The sequence below is a fragment of the Perissodus microlepis genome, chromosome 22, assembly GCF_051167445.1.
Source record: "Perissodus microlepis isolate ML-2025 ecotype Zambia chromosome 22, ASM5116744v1, whole genome shotgun sequence".
Classification (NCBI taxonomy): domain Eukaryota; kingdom Metazoa; phylum Chordata; class Actinopteri; order Cichliformes; family Cichlidae; genus Perissodus; species Perissodus microlepis.
The window spans coordinates 33,254,956-33,277,157 of NC_140481.1; the positions used below are offsets into that span (position 1 = coordinate 33,254,956).

The window sequence follows — 22,202 nt, forward strand, 5'->3', positions numbered from 1 at the left end:
CGTTCAAGAATACAAAGAACTGGATTTAATAGCTATCAGCTGCAATGATCACACTAACACCTGCATGAAACTTTGTGGAAGTGAACAGGAAGCAGGCAGAATTCATTACACAGAAGTGTGTCCGTATTACGCCAGGGCCGAGTCCAACACAGTTTACCTTTAAAATGCATTGAAGTGTTTTCTATGACCTTATTCAAAAAGGTAAACTTGTATGTATCCTAGGGTGACCATATTTTGATTTACAAAAATAAGGACACTTAGCTCAGTCATGAAGAACTTGCTTAAAGAAACATATTTAACATATTTAAACGACACCTTCTCTGTGCGGTTAATGAATTATGAAATAAAATATGTCATATAGGCTTTTACAAGTCAACAAGTGCAAAACAAAATATCCTCTGGAATTAAATAGTGATACAGAAATAATGGCTCATCTGCATAAGAAAAATTACCAGTACTGGGTCGGTATGAGGGCTGGACTGGGACAAACAATTGACCAGGGCATTTTGACTAGAGACCGGCCCAGCAGGTATTATAGGAGAAGCCATAAAGCCTTTGAATGAAAACAACGGTGTTGTGACAGTGATGCACACTCTTGTTGGTTTATGTATGATTTCTATACATTTTACATCATATGACCACTTTGGTTGTAAGATTCAGATAATAATTTAATAAAAGCGAGATATTGTTAATGCCCTACCTGCCCCCTGGCAACACTTTGCTAGACCCGCCCCTGCACAGTTACCAGCTGTCAGCTACTTAGAAAAGGATCCTGGTGTTATTTGTCTCTCAGAAACAGTTCATAACTTCAACTCATCCATGTCACCTCAAAGGTAAACCTGTTTCTCCATCACCTGTTCAGCTCTGATGATTCAGTAAGGACATCTCCTGGTTTCATCTTCATGTTTCCCTCTCACCACATATCCAAACCGACATCATAACACTATCAGTAACATCATAGCACCCACCCAGCTGTATATAAACCCCGTCATGCTAGCTAGTACGCAGTACCAGTTATTGTAACTGACTGTAAAAAGTCAGCACAGCGAAAATAAACTAAACTTGGTTTATATCTGACCCAGACAGACTGCAGGTCATAAGTTCTTACCTGAAGTTCAGTTCACCTGACGCTCGGACCAGCGGCCGCCTCGGGTCTCTGCTCCTCCTGCCTCCCCTTCCCTTCATCCAAGGGGAGGCCTCTGTGGAAGCTCCGCGATGCCACCACCAAACAACTGAGTTATTTTTACACATCGACCAGCATCTAGCCAACCCACCACCTTTCATTGTTTATACCGTTACAAAAACAACAACAACAGCAACAACAAAACCATCGGCCCGTAAAGCTATGGTCAGTACGAGGGAAATTTCTTTTGCAGTTCGTCTGATAAGATGCGCTTGCGCCTTGGGATCTTTTAAACATCATTAGGCGCGTTGCTGCGCGTTGTCAGTCCCGTCTGTGAGCGCAGAACAAGCACTCACAAAGCAGCAGTTCGGGGATGATGTCTCACACATGGGCCCTCTGTCGGAATATAGGAAAACCCGGACATTTCTATCAATCTCGAAAGTCCCCCCGGACGCCCCGGATAGAACGTGAAAAGTGGACATGTCCGGGGAAAAGAGGACGGTTGGTCACCCTAATATATCCCATATTCAGAACACATAATGTGAAATGTGGTTTGTTGCCCAGGGCAACACCGTGGCATAGTTGTGCAGACAAGGAAAGAGCGTATCCGAAGCTTTACTGAGGAATGGAGAAACAGCCTCTTCCCAATTAAAAAAGACAAAACACTCTCTGCTACGTTCTCGGTCTGTCTTTGGGATGGAACAAATCTAAGCCATGAAATTTTAAAGCAGCTCTGAAGGAAAAAGCAGTTCAGCCTGATACGGGCAAGGTGCATCATGTGGGTATGAAGGCCTCTAGAATGCCTTTCTTATCACAGCTGTACAGTGAGATACAGAGCATCTCTTGCTCAGTGCAAACATGTGGGAGAAGAAACAGTATTTGTGCTGTGGTTTCAGCAGGCATTAACACACACAGGTAGGAGCATAGGATCACCGGAGAAAAACTCCTTTTTTATTTTCTCCAAAGTAGTACGACACACAGATAATCACTAGCGCCCTCTAGTGCATCTAGTAAATGCACATACAGAACAAAATGCAGCAGTATATGGACACAACAACGTTTTACAGTGAGGGACGTTGTTCTGTTCACAGCTTGCCTCTGCACATCTTTACTTCTGACAAACCGCATCTAAGATCCTCTTTGAACTTCCGGTCATGTGACTGACCTGCTGCCAGTGGACCAGATTAGCTGACAGCTGTTTCTCTTCAGAACCACTGAGTACTTTTCCTCAGACACATGCTGCTGCCATCAAATCCAAAGTGAGCGCATATTTTTATTAAGACTGTTAACATAAACAAAGCAAACATTCAAACATTACATGTTTTCTGTGCTCTGTGAATAAAATGTGTCTTCATGAGAAATCATGGCTTCTGTTTCTGTTTTGGAACAAAATGTAAAACACAGTGTTTCCTTTTTCTGATCTTTGACAGTCAGCAGTCATCTGCTGCTAAAACCATCAGACTTTATGTAGTCTGGTAACAGAGTGAAAAATAACTGCTGCTGTGACGCTGTCACTTCCTGTGCCAATGAAACACAGCTATCTGACCACATCTATATGCAGCACACACCACCTCATGGTTACCAGCAAGACAGAGATCGAGACCCTTCTCACTGCAGTCTTCACTAAACCGTTAAACTGACTGCGTGAATGGAAGGATGGGTGTTTTTGGCTGAGGGCCCTTCATTGTAAGAACCATCACGATCTAGACCACTATGATCTATATTCATATCTAATTTCTTTTCACCACTGAGGAACAAACTGTGGTTATTGCAGATTGTGTTCTGGGAAGCGTGACACTAGTCACAGTAGTGAATTGTCATCCAGAGGCCAGAGCAGACGACACTGAGGGAACCTGAAAACTACTGGCTGAGTCTCTGTAATTTTCTCTGGTCCCCTCCCCAATCAGACCAGGAGTGACATGTTTAGCCGCATGTTCTCCTTAAATTGCTGGCTGTCTGAGTGGTGTCCCAGAAACGATGTGGGCTTCATAGATAATTGGCAAAGCTTCTGAAGGAAACCTGGTCTTGTTAGGAGAGACGGCATCCATCCCACTTTGGATGGAGCAGCTCTCATTTCTAGAAATATGGACAAATTTATTAAACCCCCCAAAATATGACTATCCAGAGTTGGGACCAGGAAGCAGAGTTGCAGTCTTACACACCTCTCTGCAGCTTCTCTCCTCCTGCTACCCCCCCAAAAACCCATCTCCATAGAGACTGTGTCAGCTCCCAAACAGACAAAAAACAAACTAAAAACCAGCAACAAACAACTTAAACATAAACAATCACAAAGAAAGAACAGTACAGTATCCACATCTGAACCAAAGAGTAATTCAATTCAATTCAATTCAATTTTATTTATATAGCGCCAAATCACAACAAAAGTCGCCTCAAGGCGCTTCATAGATACAGAGAAAAACCCAACAATCATATGACCCCCTATGAGCAAGCACTTTGGCGACAGTGGGAAGGAAAAACTCCCTTTTAACAGGAAGAAACCTCCGACAGAACCAGGCTCAGGGAGGGGCGGGGCCATCTGCTGTGACCGGTTGGGGTGAGAGAAGGAAGACAGGATAAAAGACATGCTGTTGATGTAAAACAGTGAAATGTGGATTATTAAATATCAGGACTCTCTCCTCCAAGTCTCTGTTAGTACATGACTTAATAATTGATCAACAAATCGATTTACTCTGCCTTACAGAAACCTGGTTGCAGCAGGATGATTATGTTAGTTTAAATGAATCAACACCCCCGAGTCATTCTGACTACCAGAAACCTCGAAGCACAGGCCGAGGGGGCGGGGTGGCAGCAATCTTTCACACCAGCCTATTAATCAACCAAAGACCCAGACAGACTTTTAATTCATTTGAAAGCCTGATGCTTCGCCTCGTCCACCCCAGCTGTAAAACTCAGAAACCAGTCTTACTTGTTATCATCTATCATCCACCTGGGCCTTACACAGAGTTTCTCTCTGATTTCTCAGACTTTTTATCTGATTTAGTTCTGAGCTCAGATAAAATAATTATTGTGGGTGATTTTAACATCCATGTGGATGCTAAAAATGACAGCCTCAACATGGCATTTAATCTGTTATTAGACTCAATTGGCTTCTCTCAAAATGTAAAAGAACCCACCCACCCAATCTTTCATAAGTGATATGAAAGATTGATTTAAAACAAACAGACCTTTGTGCTCTGATGTTAATAAAAGCTGAGGTGGGTGTGGTCCAGGTGGGCGGAGCTGTGAACAGATCCTGAATCAGTGATGATGCAGAGACATGCTGGTGAAGACATGAGACACAGCAGCTCCAGACAGATGTGTACACGAGGTTCTCTCTGACCTCAGATCAGTTTTGGTCCAGAGGAGACAGTTTCTCCATCATGAGTCCATTATCATGTGGCTTCTTCTCTGAGTGATGAAGCTGTAACCTGCAGGTGTGGGCGGCACGCCGAGCTGCTCGCATACGCTGATGTCTGGAAGTGTTCCTGATGCACTGATTTCATCCCAGAGTCGACCCTGCGCACAGAGATTCCTCCAGGATCTGTGAGGATGTTGAGGATATGATGTTCTGTAGATCACAGTGAGGAACATTATTCTGAGACTGTTCCACAGTCTGTAGATGCAGGTTTTTGCACATTGGTGAACAACTGATGATGTTTTTATACTTGATCATGTGACGGACCTGCTGAAAATAACCCGGTCAGCTGCTGCTCCACCTCTTTTTTTCAGCCTTTTTTTCCCCTCAAGTCAACTTTAAGAGTTGTTGCTGAAATCAAATTTAAAATGAGTCAGAAATATTAAAACGTCTCAGTTTAAACCCCGGATGTGTTTTTGGGATGTTCTATAGTTCTCTCTCTCTAACACACAATTATGCCAATGATGGTGAGCTCCCTTCTTATTTTTTATTATGAATTATTTGCTTTTCATTCTAAGAGTTTTTCTAAATTTAAAGCCATCAGGACACATTCAAAAACACGAGGGCTGAACACCAAAGACCGAAAACGCACTTCAGAACTTTTCTGTTCAGTCTTTATTCGACCAAGATACTCAGACTTGAGATGTAGGCACAGGTTAGTGTCATGCCCAGAGTTCTGGACTCACATACAGGGTAAGAGTGAATAAAGAAAGCTGTTCAACATCGTACACTTACATGTGAAAGCTCAGGAAACTGTAGACACAGAATAGATAAATGTCAGCGTCACCTTGGGCCCAACCAGGGCAGTAACGCTCAGGTGCAGGCCTGAGTAACTGCTCTCAGATCATTTCAAATGATCAGCAGGACCAGCTCAGTAAGACAGTTGTGTGTGATACTGCAAACTTTGGCACTGATGTGATACCAGGTAAATACACGGCCAATTATAAGCATCGATGCCAATACTGATACTTTTAACCCACAAATGTAGCTTCTGTAGGGAAGAACACTGTGTCATGAGATCAGTCATCATTAATTTGCATACTTTCAGCTTTTATTTTGAAACTGTTTTTTGTAGACCTGAGTGTAAATGTCCCTGTCTCTGAGGCTCGTCGGGTCAGCTTCTGTTGATTAGATTTAAATAAAACAAACGTGACAACCAACATGAAAAAGATATTTTTATAGTGACTGCGTGGCGTACATTTTTTATTTCCAGAGAAATGACTGACTTAACACAGTTCAGTGAGCTACATGCTGAACTTAGAAACAAAGTATTGATCGTAGCACACTAGTACAGATCCAGCACCAGCATCAGTGCTCATACTGATAGCTGGATTTAGTTGATTAGATGATCACAGGTCAGTAAGTACGATGGCAACAGACCAGCAACACTCACAGGAGTAAGAATCAGATAAAGTGTGAAGCATTGCAACGTTTTACTATTAAACACAGTTAAACAGGAACCATTCAGCTATGTAAAGAATTTACAATACAAAGGTTAATTATGTTTGATACCAAAACACATTATTTAGTGTAATCTTATTTACCCGTCCAAACAGCCTTTTAATGTGAAGCTGGTCAAAGTGGCCTCTTTAATCACATTGTAGCAAAAGTTATTAAGTCATTAGATTAGTGACAATCACATAACATACGTGATGTGAAATACAGCGTCTGTAGGGACGGCAGCAACAGAGGACAAAGTTCAGGGGTTAGCCTTCATTTACACCCACAGCTCAGAGAGGCGGGGCTTATAAACTGAAGTGATAACAAACATACACGAATAAAAACAACTTGAAAATGATAAATATTATAACTGATGTTTACAGTTATACAATTATAAACATCACAAACGTATCTGTGGATGAGTTTGTGATGGAAACATTTCAGGATTTTACTGGGATGTTACCGATTTGCAGGAAATTGTGTCCGTCTGACTGAATCGCACATGTGACATGTACTGCATGTCGGTGAGGGTGGAGTAGATGTGGTCCTGGTCTGTGGGGGCTGGAGTCATGGTCTCATAGGTGGAGTCTTCACATGTGGATCCTGGAGCTCCGCTCTTCTGCTGGGCTGCAGGTAACTGAAAATATTTAACACATCCAGTTACAGCACATGTGTGTATGCAGCTGGTGTTTACTGCCCTCTAGTGGCACTAATCTGTCATGCAAGGTTAAACACTGACAGAAACACTGATGGAGTTACCTCCATCCTGTTTTTCCTGTTCTCCATCCATCTGTAGAGGAGCAGCAGGAAACCAGCCGACAGCACGACGATCACAACCACACACACAACCAGAGACACAAAGTAATCTGGACACAGAAGACGACACTGAGTGGGACGTGTGTGTTTCAGGGTCATAAACAGAACGTTTTATTGCACTGACAGGATATTAATAAAGCTGCCAGACAGGTGAGTACCTGTGATCTGCTCAGGGAGAGCTGGCGTGGGGGTGGTGCCGGTGGGTGGAGCTGTGAACAGAGAAATGCCGTTAGAGACGCGAGACAGAAACCTAGTCCTGTTCCAGCTGTGAACAGCAGGGGGCGACAGACGTCTCAGTGACTCACTCACAGGAGTCTCTGAGTGCATCACTTCCCTTTTTCTAAGGAAGTAAACTCTCAATAAAAGAGGAAATCTGTGTGTCAGTGAAGCTGAAAGTTCCTGAAAAAGCCGTCATGTTGACGCTGAGAAAACACAAAGACTCCTAAAATAACACAAAGACTATTTCAGAGCATCCATGTGATGGTGTCACTTCCCCTTTCAGCAGAAAGAAGAGTGGCACCTGTCCAGTATTCAGGCCTGTTTATACCAATCATTACATGTCATTGTTGCAGCTGGGACCGCCACACCTGGCCCTGACACGGTTTGGCCGTACGTGCTGAGAACTGAGCTTCCACATGTGACGAGTGAAGAGCGAGCGCGTGGATTTCCCCCGTGCCGGCTCCCTGTTAAATCCAAAATCAAACTAAATGAACAACATAAAGAAGCAGAGCTGTGATGATGACTGCATAACGTTTTCAGGCTGACACGTAAAGTTTGGTTTGAATAAAAATGATTTGGGATCCAGTAACGACTCACCTGAGACCGTGAGGCGTATCTTTGCGGCGTCGCTCTGACCGTGTTTGTGTATGATGGTGATGATATATTCCCCGCTGTCCTGCGGCGTCAGCGCGCCCAGGGTCAGGTGGCCGTTGGCTGCATTAATCCACGCTCTGCCCTCGTAGGACGTGTTCAGTCTGAGCGTGGCGGAGCTCACCGAGGCAACGGTTACGATCTCCTTCCCGTCATTGAAGTGCCAGAACAGAGCCGAGCTCTGCAGGTCCTGAATCGGAGTTTTCAGCGTCACGTTGCTTCCGACACCTGCGTGCACGGAGCTTTCTGACAGGATCCTCTGACCCACGCAGCGCCCTGCAGGGACACAGGTCACATGACGCACCATCAGAGCTGTGCTGATTATACCGCTGTGACCTCTGACACTAACAGCTGTGCCACACCTTTACCACAGGAAGCAAAAAAAGCAAAGCTTTCAAAGTAAAACCGAGCACCAAAACCCACTTTATGTAAACATGTTCATATTTCCACAGTGGATCCGTTTCACACGTTTTCACTCCTGATTTCAGTTTGTTTGTTTTCTGTAAATCTGCTCGGACGTCACATTTACAACCTTCCTCAGAGCTCCTTCCTTCAGCTGAGAGCGGGGTCAGCTCTGAGGAGGGCCGGACTACAAGCCCAGACTAACGGCTTCTCTTTACCTCTGTTTACCTGCTGGATCACCATGGTAACAGCAATGGTCACGCTCCAGCAGATGAACCAGGTTTGGGAAAACCTCCGATAAATTCTTCACGTGTTTATTGGAGGTTATCCCAAACCTGGTTCAGGCTTCAGCGCGACTCCTTCGCGTTAACTTCAGCGGAGCTCTGACCAGGACAGGTCAGACCTAAAGGGCAGCAGCTTCAGCCTTTATAATGACTAAAATATTAAACATTCAGCTCTGAGATGCTTAAATTCTTACCGATGGACGCGAGCAGACACAGGAGGGCGACCCGAGCCATGGTGGACGCGTCCAACGTTCCCAGCTGAGGACTCGGCTCTGGTTTCCTGATCTTTCTAGCAGCTCCGACTCACAGCCGAAGAGGAAGCTGGTCCGTGTTTTCTGCAAACGCTGGCACATTTCAGGGTTTCTAGAAAATCACCAAGCAAACGAGGAAGCGTCCGAGCCTTCATGGCTGCACGGGCCTGAAGCCCACAGCTGGGGGAAGTTTGGTAATCACAGGAAGGATGATGTCAGCGATCCCACTGCGACCTCTCCGACATCCTTGGTACACCTTCCAGCACGACCACACTGACCCTCAGTTTCACGCGTAGACACACATACAGAGGACGTCTGAAAGTGTTTCTGAACCTGCGAGCGTTCAGGCACAGCGGGCGGAAGATGTTTGGATCCAGGAGGACTCTTCAGACAGAAACCGAGGAGCTTATGAAGCACTTTGTTCATCAGGAACCCGATGGTCATCCTCGCAAACATGAGACCTCCACCATCATCTGAAGCAGAGTCCAGCTCTAACACATTACCGTTACAACATCACTAAATCTATGAAGGGTCCAAATGAGACTCCAGTGTGGGTGAAACATGTTTCCTGTAATCAAGAAACGTGCTGGCTTCATTTGTCAGATTCAGACCCGTCTGATGATGAAATCACTCATCATCACGTCCTGAAGATTAAAAAATGATTTACCACAAAGACACCAACACATTAAGCGAGTCTGTCAGTGTTTCAGCTCTTTATTAAATAACAAAAGGTCAGAAAATGAAGAACAGCTGGAAAACAAACCAAGAGGCAGTGCTGCCATCTAGTGGACGTCAGTGAGGACGCGCTCAGGCTAAACTACAGGAGTCCAGCTAATACTGTTTCTGACGTGTGGTGACTGAGCCGCCCTCGTCCTGCCCCCCTCGGTGTTACAGCATTTGCATATTTATTTATCTCACAAAGAGGAAGACGTGCAGTTAAAGGACATCCTGTAAACCTCAGTATCAGCCGAGCGATGAACTAATCCTCCTAACGACTTCATCGGAAGCTGCACTGTGTGACACACCTGTGAGACGCCTGCCTTCTCCTAAACACAATAATAATAATACATCATGGCCAGGATATCTTTGACCTATCAGGTTTAAGTTATCCTAACATCAGGTGTGTGGGGGCGTGGCCACAGGAAGGTCAAAGTGCTTTGTACTGTTTGACACCAACAGGGAAGCAGCAGGTATAAAACTGTTTCTGAGGATCTGTATTTCATACTGGCTCCTCCCACGTGCTCCTTCTCTTCCAGAGCACTGATTGGTCACTCAGCAAAGGTTAAACCTGGTTGAGCCACAGAGCCGAGATCACGCATCAGTCCCAATCATCCTACACATGCTTTATCAATAACACAAGCTCACCTCACAGGAGCCTGTCACCTGACCGCAGTCAGCTGATCAGCAGCGGGGATGTGCGACGTGGACGACAAACACGTGACTCTAATTACTCAGCAATGCACGACTGCACGTCGGATCCAGGAGGTTACGAAGCTGCCTCCCTCCCACCTGCAGCAGGTGTGACCACGCGTGTGATGTCACACAGAGTGCGGACACGCTGCTGCTGCCGGTGTACGGACAGCATTCCCGACGGCGTCCGCGTCACGAGGTCGTTCTTGCAGTGAAAACAGGAACACGCTGGTTTCTGCTGATGTCTGAATAAAGTTTTGATTCCACCGTCAGGCGAGGGTGAGCGACGGGCTGGCTGAGCTGTGACGCCACGCCGAGCTGTCATCCTCGCGGCGTTCACGTCTTGCTGCTTTCGGCGACGCACTTGTGCTTTTTGACCTGCGAATGCCACGTGAACCTTTTGTCGCACACGTTGCACTTAAAGGGCTTCTCCTCCGAGTGGACGGCCATGTGCGTGATGACGTTGGCCTTGTTGGTGAACTTCTTGGCGCAGACGGAGCAGCTGAACGGCTTCTCGCCCGTGTGCACCCTCATGTGGTTGACGAGCGTGTTGCGCAGGCTGAAGCTCGTGTTGCACACGGAGCAGGTGAAGGGCTTCTCCCCGGTGTGCACGCGCAGGTGTGTGGTGAAGTTGGAGCTCTTGGAGATTTTCTTGCCGCAGAACGGGCACGTTTTCTCCCCCGTGTGGCTCTTCATGTGGCTCTGCAGGTGGTTCTTGCCTCCGAAGCGTTTGCCGCACTCGGAGCAGCTGTAAGGTTTCTTGGCTAAGTTACTTCCCGCGTCTCTCACAGCGTCCTCTGACGGCGGTTTCCCGCTCTGCACTGGAGCGTCCTCTGGGGCCCCGGTGTCAGAGGAAGTCCTGACAGGCTGCGGGTGGAGGTTTCTGGCTGCTTCTGGTCCTGCTTGATCCTCTCCACCAGCTCGTGCCTGCAGCTGGCGGCTGCTGAGCTCGCTGCGGGTGTGAAGGAGGTCGGGGGACTGAGTGCTCTCTTCCACCTCCTCTTCAATCTTCACGGTGACGGGAATGATGGTGAGGTCCTCGTGCACTCCGGGCCGCTCTCCCGGCTGATTGGTCCAGAGCTCCTCACGTTCATCTTTGACTCGTGGCGGTTCTGGACTCTCCCGGTGCAGACCGGGGCTCTTCTGCTCCTGTGATGCTCCTTTATCCGCCGTAAACTTTGTGGGGCTCAGGGGAGACCCTGGAGGACACAGAGGGAGGAAACGAGCACTGGTTAGCCCAACAGACCAAACGTGACCAGCAGGGGGCGCTCCTCTGGAGCCATGAGTACGTCTGTCCCGTTCACTGCTTTCAGGCTGACTGAATAAAACATGAAGTTCATTTTGGACATTTTGGTTTTGTTAGAGAGGACCAGACAGCAGGATTGGTTACCATGGTTACGTCCATCTAAGAGTGCACGGTCATGTGATTAGTGTCGTGTAACACGGTTACTCATAAACAGTTACTGAACATGTCTTCTTTTTGGGGGGGTTAACTTTCAATATATCATTTAAATGAAAAATAATGGGGCTGCGGTGACATCACTGCTGACCCGCTGCTGAACCATAGTGGCTCCTTTAGGTGCTGAGGGGGAGGTGTCCCTCACAGGTGGGGCTGCAGGTGGGGGCAGGTACACACACTCACCTGCACCGTTAGTGAAAACACGCCGCTGCTCCATCCACAACACCAGAGAAAAATTATTCTCCATGGTTACTGTTCCTACGGAGACACATCTCACCTGCACCCAACTTACAATTAAACTGCCTAGTTAAAATTTACAACATCTGGAACAGCTGCTTATCCTTTCTGACGACAACAACTAAATAATATTAATTATTATTACTATAAATATTATAACAAAAGTAATAATTTTTATTAGTATTGTTGTTATTATAAAAGAATAACATGAATAACAATAATAATAATAAAAATTGTCATTATTCATTCATTATTGTCATTATTAATAACAACAACAATGATGACGATAACAATAACAACCTATGGTGTTAGCCGTCCGGTCTGTCTCCGGTAACCCACCGTGCGGGCCCCCCCGGCTCTCGGCCGCGTGTCCGTCCGGCTGCCTGCTCCTGTGCAGGCGGATCTCCTGCTCGTACTCCTCCATTGTCCTCTCAAACAGCGCGAAAATCTCCTCAGCGGCCGCGTTGAGCCGCTGCTTCACCAGCGCTCTCAGCACCTCAGCCTTCGACATTTTCCCCGCCGTCAGCCGGACACGCAGATGCCGAGCCGAGCCGAGCGGGTCTGCGGCTGCGCGGAGAAGGTTCGGAGGACAAAGTCGCAGGGAGCACCGACACCTGCCCGCTAACCTCCCCAGGCCCAAACCCTGACCTCACCTGTGTTTCTTTACTCGGACGGAACACACCGAGCCTGCCTAATCCGAACCGGAAACCCGACTGCTGCTAATTTGTTCTGCACATGCGCTGAACAAACTGCTTCCCGTTTTCGACTTTTCATAATAAAAGCATTCTTTTAGCGCGATTCTCATATGGACACCCCGCACCGCCCGACCCTAAAATGGATAAACGAGAGGATTGATGGATGGATATGTCATTGTGTTCAGTATAACAACAAAGTGCTTGACATACATCAAAACATACAGAATTACTAGAAAATGAGGTGTAATAAATAAGAACATACTTTACAGGAGAGAGGATCAAAGTTGGGAGACTTTATTTAATAATATTGTATATTCATTTTTTCAGCTTTTCTGTGATCTGCTGTGAATAAAATGTGAGTTTGTGATTGTCACTTCTCCTCACTTCTATTGTTGTTTTCATTTTACATGGATTTCCAAGTTTTTTGCAATTAGTGTTTTACTAATAAGCATATCATATGTGTGTGTGTGTGTGTGTGTGTGTGTGTGTGTGTCCTCACTGCAGACACTGATACAGTTCATGATCTTCCAGCTGCAGCAGTCACCGTCTGTGAGGTTTTTGTACGAGTGTGTTTCACTGTGTGAACATCGGAGTGCTGTGGTAACTCTGACAGTAATAAACTCCTGCATCGTCAGCCTGGACTGCACTGATGCTCAGAGTGAAGTCCAGGCCATTCCCTGCTCCACTTCCACTCAGTCTGGAGGAGATTCCTGAAAGTCTGTCTGATGTTCTGTAGATCAGAGCTTTGGGAGCTTCTCCAGTTTTCTGATGGTACCAGGCCAGGTAGTATTGTGAACTAGAATACTGAGCTACTTGTGTACTGACTTTACAGTTGATGTTTACAGTCTGACCAAGCTGCACAGATTTGGATGCTGACTGAGTCACCACAACGTTTTGTCCAGCAGACCCTGAGGAGAGAAGAAACTCTGGACATGAGATGGTGAGGTGAAACTCAGCTACACTCTGAATGATTTTCACGTGACAGAAAAATGATTTTCCTTACCTTGAGTCAAGCAGAGGAGAGTCCAGATGAGGACGCAGAGCACACTCATGTTTTTGATGAAGAGGATTTCTGTGGCGTCTGTTGTGATGAAGGACAGCTGTCAGTCATGCAGTGTTCAACCGTCAGGACTATAAACTCTCCCAGAGCACTGGAGCATGGTGCTGCTCATGCAAAGCAGCTCACCGTGGACATGCTCAGACTGACTCTGATTACTCTCATGGATCTATCAGTTATCACAGGATTCATCTGGAGTGTTTTCTGCATTTTGCATCTCTTAAGTTTCTTTAAGTATTTTCTTTGTTTTTTTACACAGTGAAAGTAGATAATGAGAATATTTATCTTGTTTAAATCTGGCTTATGTTGAACTATTCTGACTGGTTCGGTTTAGCAGATAACGTCTTTATCAGTGAAATGATCAGCTGGTGATAGTTTAACAGTAATTATGATTGTAGAAATGCACCAAATGAAATGATTAAAATGTTGAATGTAAATAACTGAATATTTGTTCAAAGTGTGTTATATTTTGTATTAAACACTAAAACCATGCAGATAATTAGAAGTTGATGCTGAAGATAATTACTGAGATACTGTGTAACAGTTTGGCCCCAGTGCAGTTTGTTGAGCTTCAGGTCATATGAGGACTGTGAGTGCGCTGATGTGCATGAGAGCTTTGTTAAAGGGAAGTGAAACACTGTGTGAGTGAGTGACTGGTGGAGCAGAAAAACATCTGTCAGAAAGTCCTTAAAGGAGAAGATCCACTCTCACACAGTGAAGGCGTTACTGCCAGCTGTGCCGTGTGCTCTCTGTCCTCTAAGCTGATTGGTGTCTCCTAGGTGACGCTCGTCCCACCCTGACGGTGCTGCCCCCCTCCAGAGAGGAGCTGCAGCAGGGGAAGGCCACGCTCATGTGCCTGGCCAACAAGGGCTTCCCCTCAGACTGGAGTCTGTCCTGGAAGGTGGACGGCAGCAGCAGCAGCAGCAGCAGCAGCTGGGAGGAGGGCAGGAGCCCAGGGGTGCTGCAGGAGGACGGCCTCTACAGCTGGAGCAGCACCCTGAGGCTCCCTGCAGACCAGTGGGAGAAGGTGGGCTCTGTGACCTGTGAGGCCACCCAGGGCTCCCACACTCCTCTCTCACAGACACTGAGGAGAGACCAGTGTTCCCAGTCCTGAGCTGACTCGCTGGTTTTTCTCTGCAGGTCTCTCTCTTTCTGTCACTCGTCTTTGTTTTGTTCATCATTTCACTGTTTGACACAATAAAGATCCATTCAAAGAAACTCTCGTTCCACTTCTGCTCTTTTTAACTGAGCTTAAATTTAATTTTTTTAGTTCACTGTTATTCATACAGGTAGTCCCACCTGTACAGCATCAGAGTCTGGATGGGAAATGTTTCAGAAAAACATATTAAAGTTACAACAATAAAAGAAACACCAAAGTACCTCAAACTGTTTAATATTTAAGAAGTTTCCAGTGTTCAATCACACATTGTTGTCAACTCTTAATGATGACATTAAAATAACGTGTTGTTATAGAGACTGAGACCCCCATGGCCTCATCCACCTGCGACTGTCTAAATAAGGCTGATAGGTGGTGCAGAGTTCAGAGACACACATGTGATTGTACTGGTGTTCATTTGACTTTAACACACTATTATAATATTTAATGAGAATTAAAAGATGCTCAGAAATTAGTGGGAGGAGTCGTTCTGTGGTACGATCCTGTAATAGTAGATGTCACTGGATGTATAACAGCACGTGGATAAAATGTGCTTTCATCATTAAACAACATCTTTAATTTCCTATATAAAAGTCTACAATGTAAACAATAAAAAACATCCATACTTAATGTTTTAGTGCTTGTGTTATTAAAATGATCATCAACAGAATTTTTCAAAACTGACTTAGAAAGTTCAGTTTTTGTTAAACTGAAATGTGTTAGTATAACCTGATGAGCTGCACAGTGTTTGTTTCCTTCACAGCTAAGTTAGTCTTTAGTCTGAGTGCAGCTGTTGAGACAGTTCCTCTAAAGCTGAGGGAGGTTTTTGTACGGCGCTGTATCAGTGTGTGAACAAGTTGCTACCCTGCTGACAGTAATAAACTCCTGAATCTTCAGGCTGGACTCCTCTGATGCTCAGAGTGAAGTCAGTACCAGATCCACTTCCACTGAAACGATCTGAAACTCCAGACTGACGATTTGTAGCTTGATAAATCAGGAGTTTAGGAGCTTTGCCAGGTTTCTGAAGGTACCAGTGAAGCCAACCACCAACACTTGTACTGGTTCTACATGTGATGGAGACAGTCTGCCCTGCAACCACAGACTGAGCTCCAGGAGACTGAGTCACGATGATTTGTCCTGATGAACCTGGAAAAGATGGAAAAGAGGAGAAGGGTTACTGAGACAAATCCAGCGTGGAGAAAGATGATCAGCATCCAAACAGAAGATGGAGAACAGATGGAAGAAGGTCACTGCTGCTCGTTTCAGTGTTCACGCTGAAGCCACGCGCTCACAGAGAGTCTCACCCTGAACAAGGAGCCCCAGGGTGGCCAGCAGTAGAGTCAGTGACATCATCATTGTGCTGCCGGCGTGTCAGTGTCTCTGAAAGGCCTGGACAGACACTGATCAACACTGGCCTCTTAAGGGCTGTGAGCAGAGAGGCAGGACACATATGCAAACACACAGAGTCAGTCAGCTGGAGCCGTCCTCAGCACATCACCACCTTTCCTCCTCACTCGTGGCTCTACTCGCTGTTTTTCTCATGCAAACTATGATATTACCTTCACAGTTTTACATATTCCAGAATTAGTTGGTCACAAAGATAGAACATTTTTAAACTAAGCAGTCTGGTACGTTGGCAGCGTTCACACTGCCGGTGATTTGATTGCAGTCAGGTGTGAAGGCTGATTGGAGTCTCCACCTGAAGGTGGAGCTCAGTGCTATGAAAAATCCCGCACTCACCAGGCCATGACAACATGATAACAGTGGGTGGATTATATTCTTAAACTTAGTTACAGCGCTTTCAGAAAGACATCTACTTTGATAAAGTCCGCTCTCCACTGCTGTGTAATCAATTATTGTAAATGTAAATGCTATCAGGAAATGATCAGACAGGAGAGGGTTTTCAGGAAACACTGTTAAATGTTCAGTTTCTATGCCATATGTTAAAACAAGATCTAGAGTGTGATTAAAGTGGTGGGTGGGTTCTTTTACATGTTGAGAGAAACCAATTGAGTCTAATAACAGATTAAATGCCATGTTGAGGCTGTCATTTTTAGCATCTACATGAATGTTAAAATCACCCACAATAATTATTTTATCTGAGCTCAGAACTAAATCAGATAAAAAGTCTGAGAAATCAGACAGAAACTCTGTGTAAGGCCCAGGTGGACGATAGATGATAACAAGTAAGACTGGTTTCTGAGTTTCACAGCTGGGGTGGACGAGGCTAAGCATCAGGCTTTCAAATGAATTAAAAGTCTGTCTGGGTCTTTGGTTGATTAATAGGCTGGTGTGAAAGATTGCTGCCACACCTCCCCCTCGGCCTAAAGCTCCCTCCATCCATCACCTATCCTTGCTGACATGTGGCACAGTTATTAGTACTGTTGCCTCAACACAAGAAAGTCCTGATTTTGATTCCACCACCTGCCCGAGGCCTTTCTGTGTGGAGTTTGGACTTTCAAATACATCATTTTAGAGATTCTTTAAAATCAGTTCAGTACATGTTTTCTTTTCTATGTTTACGTAACATAATTTTTCAATAAGGCCATCACATATGAATTTTCAGTTATATATATATTTCACTTCACGTTTCATTCAGTTTATGCACTTTTGTCATGGTACCTGTGTTGTTGACCTAGTGTTTTTTGTTTATGTTTTTTTGAGTCTTGTGTAATGATATTGTTGTGTTCTCTGTGTGACTTGTGTTTCCAAGCGCCTTGAGGCGACTTTTGTTGTGATTTGGCGCTATATAAATAAAATTGAATTGAATTGAATTGAATTAGTTGACTTATCTCTATTCCTACTTTGTTATTAGGCCCCTTTTTATGTCCTGGTCTCGTCTCTGTGTCCTTAACTTGGCATTTCTGTGAAGTCTGTCTCATGTCCAGGTATAGTTGCCTGTTTCACCAGTCATGGCTCTGTGTTTCTGTCTGGTCTCTCTCGCTCTCCTACCCTGTCTGTCTTCTCATTCTGTTCCTTGTATTTTAGGCGGTCTGCATCTTACTGTGTGTTTCCTGTTTTATTCTGAAAGCGTCTTGTCCTGTGTGCGTCATGTTCAGGCTTGTTTCCCAGCTTCTTCTCAGTTGTTAGATTGTTGCCAGCTGTGTTCCCCAGGTGTTTCTTCTTTGCCCTCATTCCCTCTTGTATTTAGTGTCTGTGTTTCCTTCTGTCCAGTGTTGCGATCTCCCTCTTGCTCTGTGTTCTGCCTCTGTGGTTATTCTCTGTTTGAACCTGTCAATTTAGTATTTTCCAGTTGCTTTCCAGTTTGTTTACTGTAACCCAGCAATAAACCCATTTCCAAGCACAGTCATGATGCTAGGCTACACTCTGGGTTCACAACTCTGCCTTCCACACAGGGGAACCTGACAAGTTTTACTTGTTAGATTTATCATTAGCTCAATCTCACATGAACATTCATTCATCTTTTTAATTCAAATACACAACAATACTTTTTCTTTTCTAAACACTGTGTCTGTCAATTACAGTATACCCCATTTCCTTAGATCACACATGTTAAACTCATTCTCTTAGATTAGTGGCTCCCACACTCCCCCCTCCCATCCTTCTTACATAAACACACAGCTTCCAAGGCCATCTCCACACACACTCAGTGAGAGTCTAAGAATCATTATTAGATTTTCTCATTCTTTGTATTGGATAAACCTGAACATGATATTCTGATCAGTATTAACCAATCAAGCTGTCAGCAGAGTCACATATGAATTATGATTCGGTGTTTAACAATTACAACATACGTAAAACCATTTCTCTTATTCAGAATCACGTACAATGATTGGTTGGTCAGACTTTTTTTGTCACATTGCACCAATCACACACAGACACTAATCAGGCCAAGCTCAAAGCCGGATCGTGTCTATACACACAAAAAATAGACATTGCAATAGTTTTAATTACTCAAACTGTATTTGACATTCAGCATATTATTTAGACTTATACGTTAATTACAACTTTAATTTAGAATAAAGATGATTTACTATTAGCAAGAGCGCTCTGAAAATTTTAAATGAAAATATTTAGTTTAATTTTTACTTCAAGAAAGTTGATAATTTAAAAGATGTTAAATAGGAACATGTCTTCTTTGTTTCCCTGTGAACCAGCTGTGTTTCACAGGCTGTTTGTGTTCAGAGTCAGAGAGCCATGTCTCTCTACAGTCAGAGGTTTTTGTACGACCACTCAGTCAGTTTGTATCACTGTGGTGGACGTTCGGTGGAGGAACCAGGCTGGATGTTGGAAGTAAGTCAAATTTTGTGGTTATTTTATTATTTCAAGAATAATCATTTGTTTGAAGGATCTACATTGAACTCTATAAAGTAAAATTTTAAAGAATTTTAAAGTCTACAACTTTAATTGTTTCAGTTTTTTGTACCATTACCAAATATGGTTTTACATGTAAAATTGTAATGATGCATAAGAATTGCATCCATAAAACAAAGGTGTAAAATCACTATTTCAATGACTGGAACTTGAGGACTTTAAACATTTTGTCAGAGTCAGAGAGCTGTGCCTCTCTCCAGTCAGAGGTTTTTGTACGACCACTCAGTCAGTTTGTATCACTGTGGTGGACGTTCGGTGGAGGAACCAGGCTGGAGTTTGGAAGTAAGTCAAATTTTGTGGTTATTTTATTATTTCAAGAGTAATCGTTTGTTTGAAGGATCTACATTGAACTCTATAAAGTAAAATTTTAAAGAATTTTAAAGTCTACAACTTTGTTGGAAGCAAGTTTGTGCTCAAATGTTAAATCATTGAACATCATTTTCCTGCGAGCTGAACTCAGTCACATCACATTTTTGTTTCGCTCCTTTACTGAACCTGTCCTCACGTGTTCCATTTTTAAACAGGAACAATTTAAAGGATTAAAGAAAATGTACTCTTTAAACCTGCTGCAGAATTAAAAGGACTCAGGACAGTGTGACTGGCGATCATTTCTTAGTGTTTCTGACACATCTGTGAATTTTAAAAATGTCCCACTTTGTCTTTGACCTCAGTTTGAAACTGTCTGAGAATATTTATCTTGTTTAAATCTGGCTTATGTTGAACTATTCTGACTGGTTCGGTTTAGCAGATAACGTCTTTATCAGTGAAATGATCAGCTGGTGATAGTTTAACAGTAATTATGATTGTAGAAATGCACCAAATGAAATGATTAAAATGTTGAATGTAAATAACTGAATATTTGTTCAAAGTGTGTTATATTTTGTATTAAACACTAAAACCATGCAGATAATTAGAAGTTGATGCTGAAGATAATTACTGAGATGCTGTGTAACAGTTTGGCCCCAGTGCAGTTTGTTGAGCTTCAGGTCATATGAGGACTGTGAGTGCGCTGATGTGCATGAGAGCTTTGTTAAAGGGAAGTGAAACACTGTGTGAGTGAGTGACTGGTGGAGCAGAAAAACATCTGTCAGAAAGTCCTTAAAGGAGAAGATCCACTCTCACACAGTGAAGGCGTTACTGCCAGCTGTGCCGTGTGCTCCCTGTCCTCTAAGCTGATTGGTGTCTCCTAGGTGACGCTCGTCCCACCCTGACGGTGCTGCCCCCCTCCAGAGAGGAGCTGCAGCAGGGGAAGGCCACGCTCATGTGCCTGGCCAACAAGGGCTTCCCCTCAGACTGGAGTCTGTCCTGGAAGGTGGACGGCAGCAGCAGCAGCAGCAGCAGCAGCTGGGAGGAGGGCAGGAGCCCAGGGGTGCTGCAGGAGGACGGCCTCTACAGCTGGAGCAGCACCCTGAGGCTCCCTGCAGACCAGTGGGAGAAGGTGGGCTCTGTGACCTGTGAGGCCACCCAGGGCTCCCACACTCCTCTCTCACAGACACTGAGGAGAGACCAGTGTTCCCAGTCCTGAGCTGACTCGCTGGTTTTTCTCTGCAGGTCTCTCTCTCTTTCTGTCACTTGTCTTTGTTTTGTTCATCATTTCACTGTTTGACACAATAAAGATTCATTCAAAGAAACTCTCGTTCCACTTCTGCTCTTTTTAACTTGCACAGATTGAGATCCTTTCACAATAAACACAGTTGTTCTTCACTCAGGGGTTTCAAACTCGTGGCCCGGGGGCCACTTGCTGCCCATATATTGACATAAAGAAATAAAATGCAGTTCGTCCCTTGAAGTGACTTTTTTGTTTGTTGTTAAGTGCAAAGTTCTTTAAAAAACCAAAAATGATTTAATATGACTGCAACATGAGCAGAGAGTACAAACATGCTGAGGTTCAGTGACTAATGTGTTCACTTATGTCTGCATTTTGATTCTGTTAAGTACGAACACAATGACAGCAGAAGTGCTGCTACATGTCTGCACAGACAGAGAGGACCAATGACTTTATTTGGCAGTTCAATGAAAGGCTTCAGTTACTTAAGAAGGAGGAAAAAGAAACTGTGTTCATCTTATACAATATTTAAATAAAAAAAACAACAAAACAAAACACTTTAGGAAATATTTGTGTTCTTTCTTTCTTCTTCTTCTTCTTTTTTTTGTACTACTTGAACACTAAAGTGGCCGTCCAATAAGACGACAGTGTCAGCTTTGGCCCACGGCTCATTTAAATTTGACACCCCTGATCTTAAATGAAAGCACAACTATGTCAGTTTTCTTTTATTTAAAACTTACAATCCTACGTTCCAAAATCATTTCACTCACCTGCATTCAGACCATGTTAACAACATTTATTATGGCTGCCACTGAAATCTTCCTCCTTACATATTCTAAGAGTCTGGAGGAAAAACCAAAGCACTCAGTGTATTTTATACTGACCTTTTTCAGAGCACACAACCATAACGAGTCTGCCGGGACTGAAACCTGCTGTGGACATTTTCAGTTCTTAAAAATAACGTCTGGGAGCAGCGATGCAGGACACACATGCAAACACAGAGTCAGTGAGCTGTAACTGTCCTCAGCACATCACTGATGAAACTTTTGTCACCATATATTTTCTTCCTTTCACAGAAAACTCATCCCTGTTTTCAGTTCAACACTACTTTCTTATGTTTGATATTTACCTCACGCTCCATTCATCCTTCATCGAATACATGAAATATGTAGCGACTTAAAAATATCTCACAATGTGTAAGAAAAACGTAAAGGATGTTTTATGTTAGCGTCCATGTTTCAGGACTCTCTGTGTCCTGTGTCCCCTCGGGTTACCCCTGAGAATGAGACCCTCACTTGCACCATTGGCACTCTCACCTGGGAAATAGACACAATCCAGCAAACCCTGATGACAGAACCTGATCCTGACTGTAATGTCATCTGCAAACTTAAGGTTTTGACACACTTGACTTTTGCTGTGCAGCCATCTGTGTAGGACACCTCCACTGGGTCGCCACTGCTAATTTTCCAGGTACTGGATGTGCCTCACCAGTGATCCACTGACAGATGGAGGCTGGGACAGTGAGCTGGGTAGTTTGGAGTTGAGCTGAAGTCCACAACTTGATCCTATTACAGATCCTATTACATGTACCAGGGCAGTCAAGGTGTTCCAGCTTGAAGTGCATTCCTGTGCTGACAGCATCATCCACTGACCTGCACCAGGGAGCGTGTGATGTTTGCAGATAGGTCAACACTCATTTCTTTACT

General features: G+C 44.3%; 2 protein-coding genes, 3 pseudogenes and 1 gene segment (V, D, J or C); 2 read left to right on the forward strand and 4 right to left on the reverse strand.

The window, feature by feature from the left end:
- Window positions 1–5,700: 5,700 nt before the first annotated feature.
- LOC146363618 (uncharacterized) lies at window positions 5,701–9,183 on the reverse strand. Of its 2 annotated transcripts, XM_084918781.1 has the most exons (6): window positions 8,545–9,183; window positions 7,611–7,940; window positions 7,352–7,477; window positions 6,953–7,003; window positions 6,738–6,844; window positions 5,701–6,615 (listed from the first exon to the last, which is right to left on the reverse strand). In XM_084918781.1, exons 1-6 carry the CDS (start codon window positions 8,582–8,584, stop codon window positions 6,427–6,429), a joined length of 843 nt encoding a protein of 280 aa, XP_084774907.1. In that variant the 5' UTR covers window positions 8,585–9,183; the 3' UTR covers window positions 5,701–6,426. The 2 variants fall into 2 exon arrangements, with proteins under 2 accessions (XP_084774907.1, XP_084774908.1); XM_084918782.1 differs by lacking the exon at window positions 7,352–7,477.
- Window positions 9,184–9,299: 116 nt separating this feature from the next.
- LOC146363619 (uncharacterized) lies at window positions 9,300–12,425 on the reverse strand. 2 transcript variants are annotated; one of them, XM_084918779.1, is made up of 2 exons: window positions 12,008–12,425; window positions 9,300–11,210 (listed from the first exon to the last, which is right to left on the reverse strand). In XM_084918779.1, the coding sequence occupies exons 1-2, from the start codon at window positions 12,216–12,218 to the stop codon at window positions 10,348–10,350; spliced, it is 1,074 nt and encodes a 357-aa protein (XP_084774905.1). In that variant the 5' UTR covers window positions 12,219–12,425; the 3' UTR covers window positions 9,300–10,347. The 2 variants fall into 2 exon arrangements, with proteins under 2 accessions (XP_084774905.1, XP_084774906.1); XM_084918780.1 differs by having other exon boundaries at window positions 12,047–12,423.
- A 132-nt stretch (window positions 12,426–12,557) lies between these two features.
- LOC146363620 (immunoglobulin kappa variable 4-1-like) lies at window positions 12,558–13,626 on the reverse strand. The segment is given in 2 exon segments: window positions 12,558–13,310; window positions 13,406–13,626. Coding segments are annotated over 2 exon segments (384 nt in total).
- Window positions 13,627–14,236: 610 nt separating this feature from the next.
- On the forward strand, window positions 14,237–14,675 carry LOC146363621 (Ig kappa-b4 chain C region pseudogene; annotated as a pseudogene).
- A 781-nt stretch (window positions 14,676–15,456) lies between these two features.
- On the reverse strand, window positions 15,457–15,965 carry LOC146363622 (immunoglobulin kappa variable 1-12 pseudogene; annotated as a pseudogene).
- A 2,857-nt stretch (window positions 15,966–18,822) lies between these two features.
- Window positions 18,823–20,575, forward strand: LOC146363623 (Ig kappa-b4 chain C region pseudogene; annotated as a pseudogene). The gene is made up of 2 exons (XR_014799180.1): window positions 18,823–18,869; window positions 20,141–20,575. The product of XR_014799180.1 is annotated as an Ig kappa-b4 chain C region pseudogene (transcript).
- Window positions 20,576–22,202: the final 1,627 nt, after the last annotated feature.

Excerpts from the sequence above, each read along its gene's own strand:
- LOC146363618 (XM_084918781.1), bottom strand. The coding sequence starts at position 8,584 with ATGGCTCGGGTCGCCCTCCTGTGTCTGCTCGCGTCCATCG. Across the intron at positions 7,478-7,610 it reads GATACGCCTCACGGTCTCAG|GGAGCCGGCACGGGGGAAAT; the intron begins GTGAGTCGTTAC and ends TGGATTTAACAG. Across the intron at positions 7,004-7,351 it reads CCCAGCTGCAACAATGACAT|CTCCACCCACCGGCACCACC; the intron begins GTAATGATTGGT and ends CTCTGTTCACAG.
- LOC146363619 (XM_084918779.1), bottom strand. The coding sequence starts at position 12,218 with ATGTCGAAGGCTGAGGTGCTGAGAGCGCTGGTGAAGCAGCGGCTCAAC. Across the intron at positions 11,211-12,007 it reads CCGGACGGCTAACACCATAG|GGTCTCCCCTGAGCCCCACA; the intron begins GTTGTTATTGTT and ends TGTGTCCTCCAG.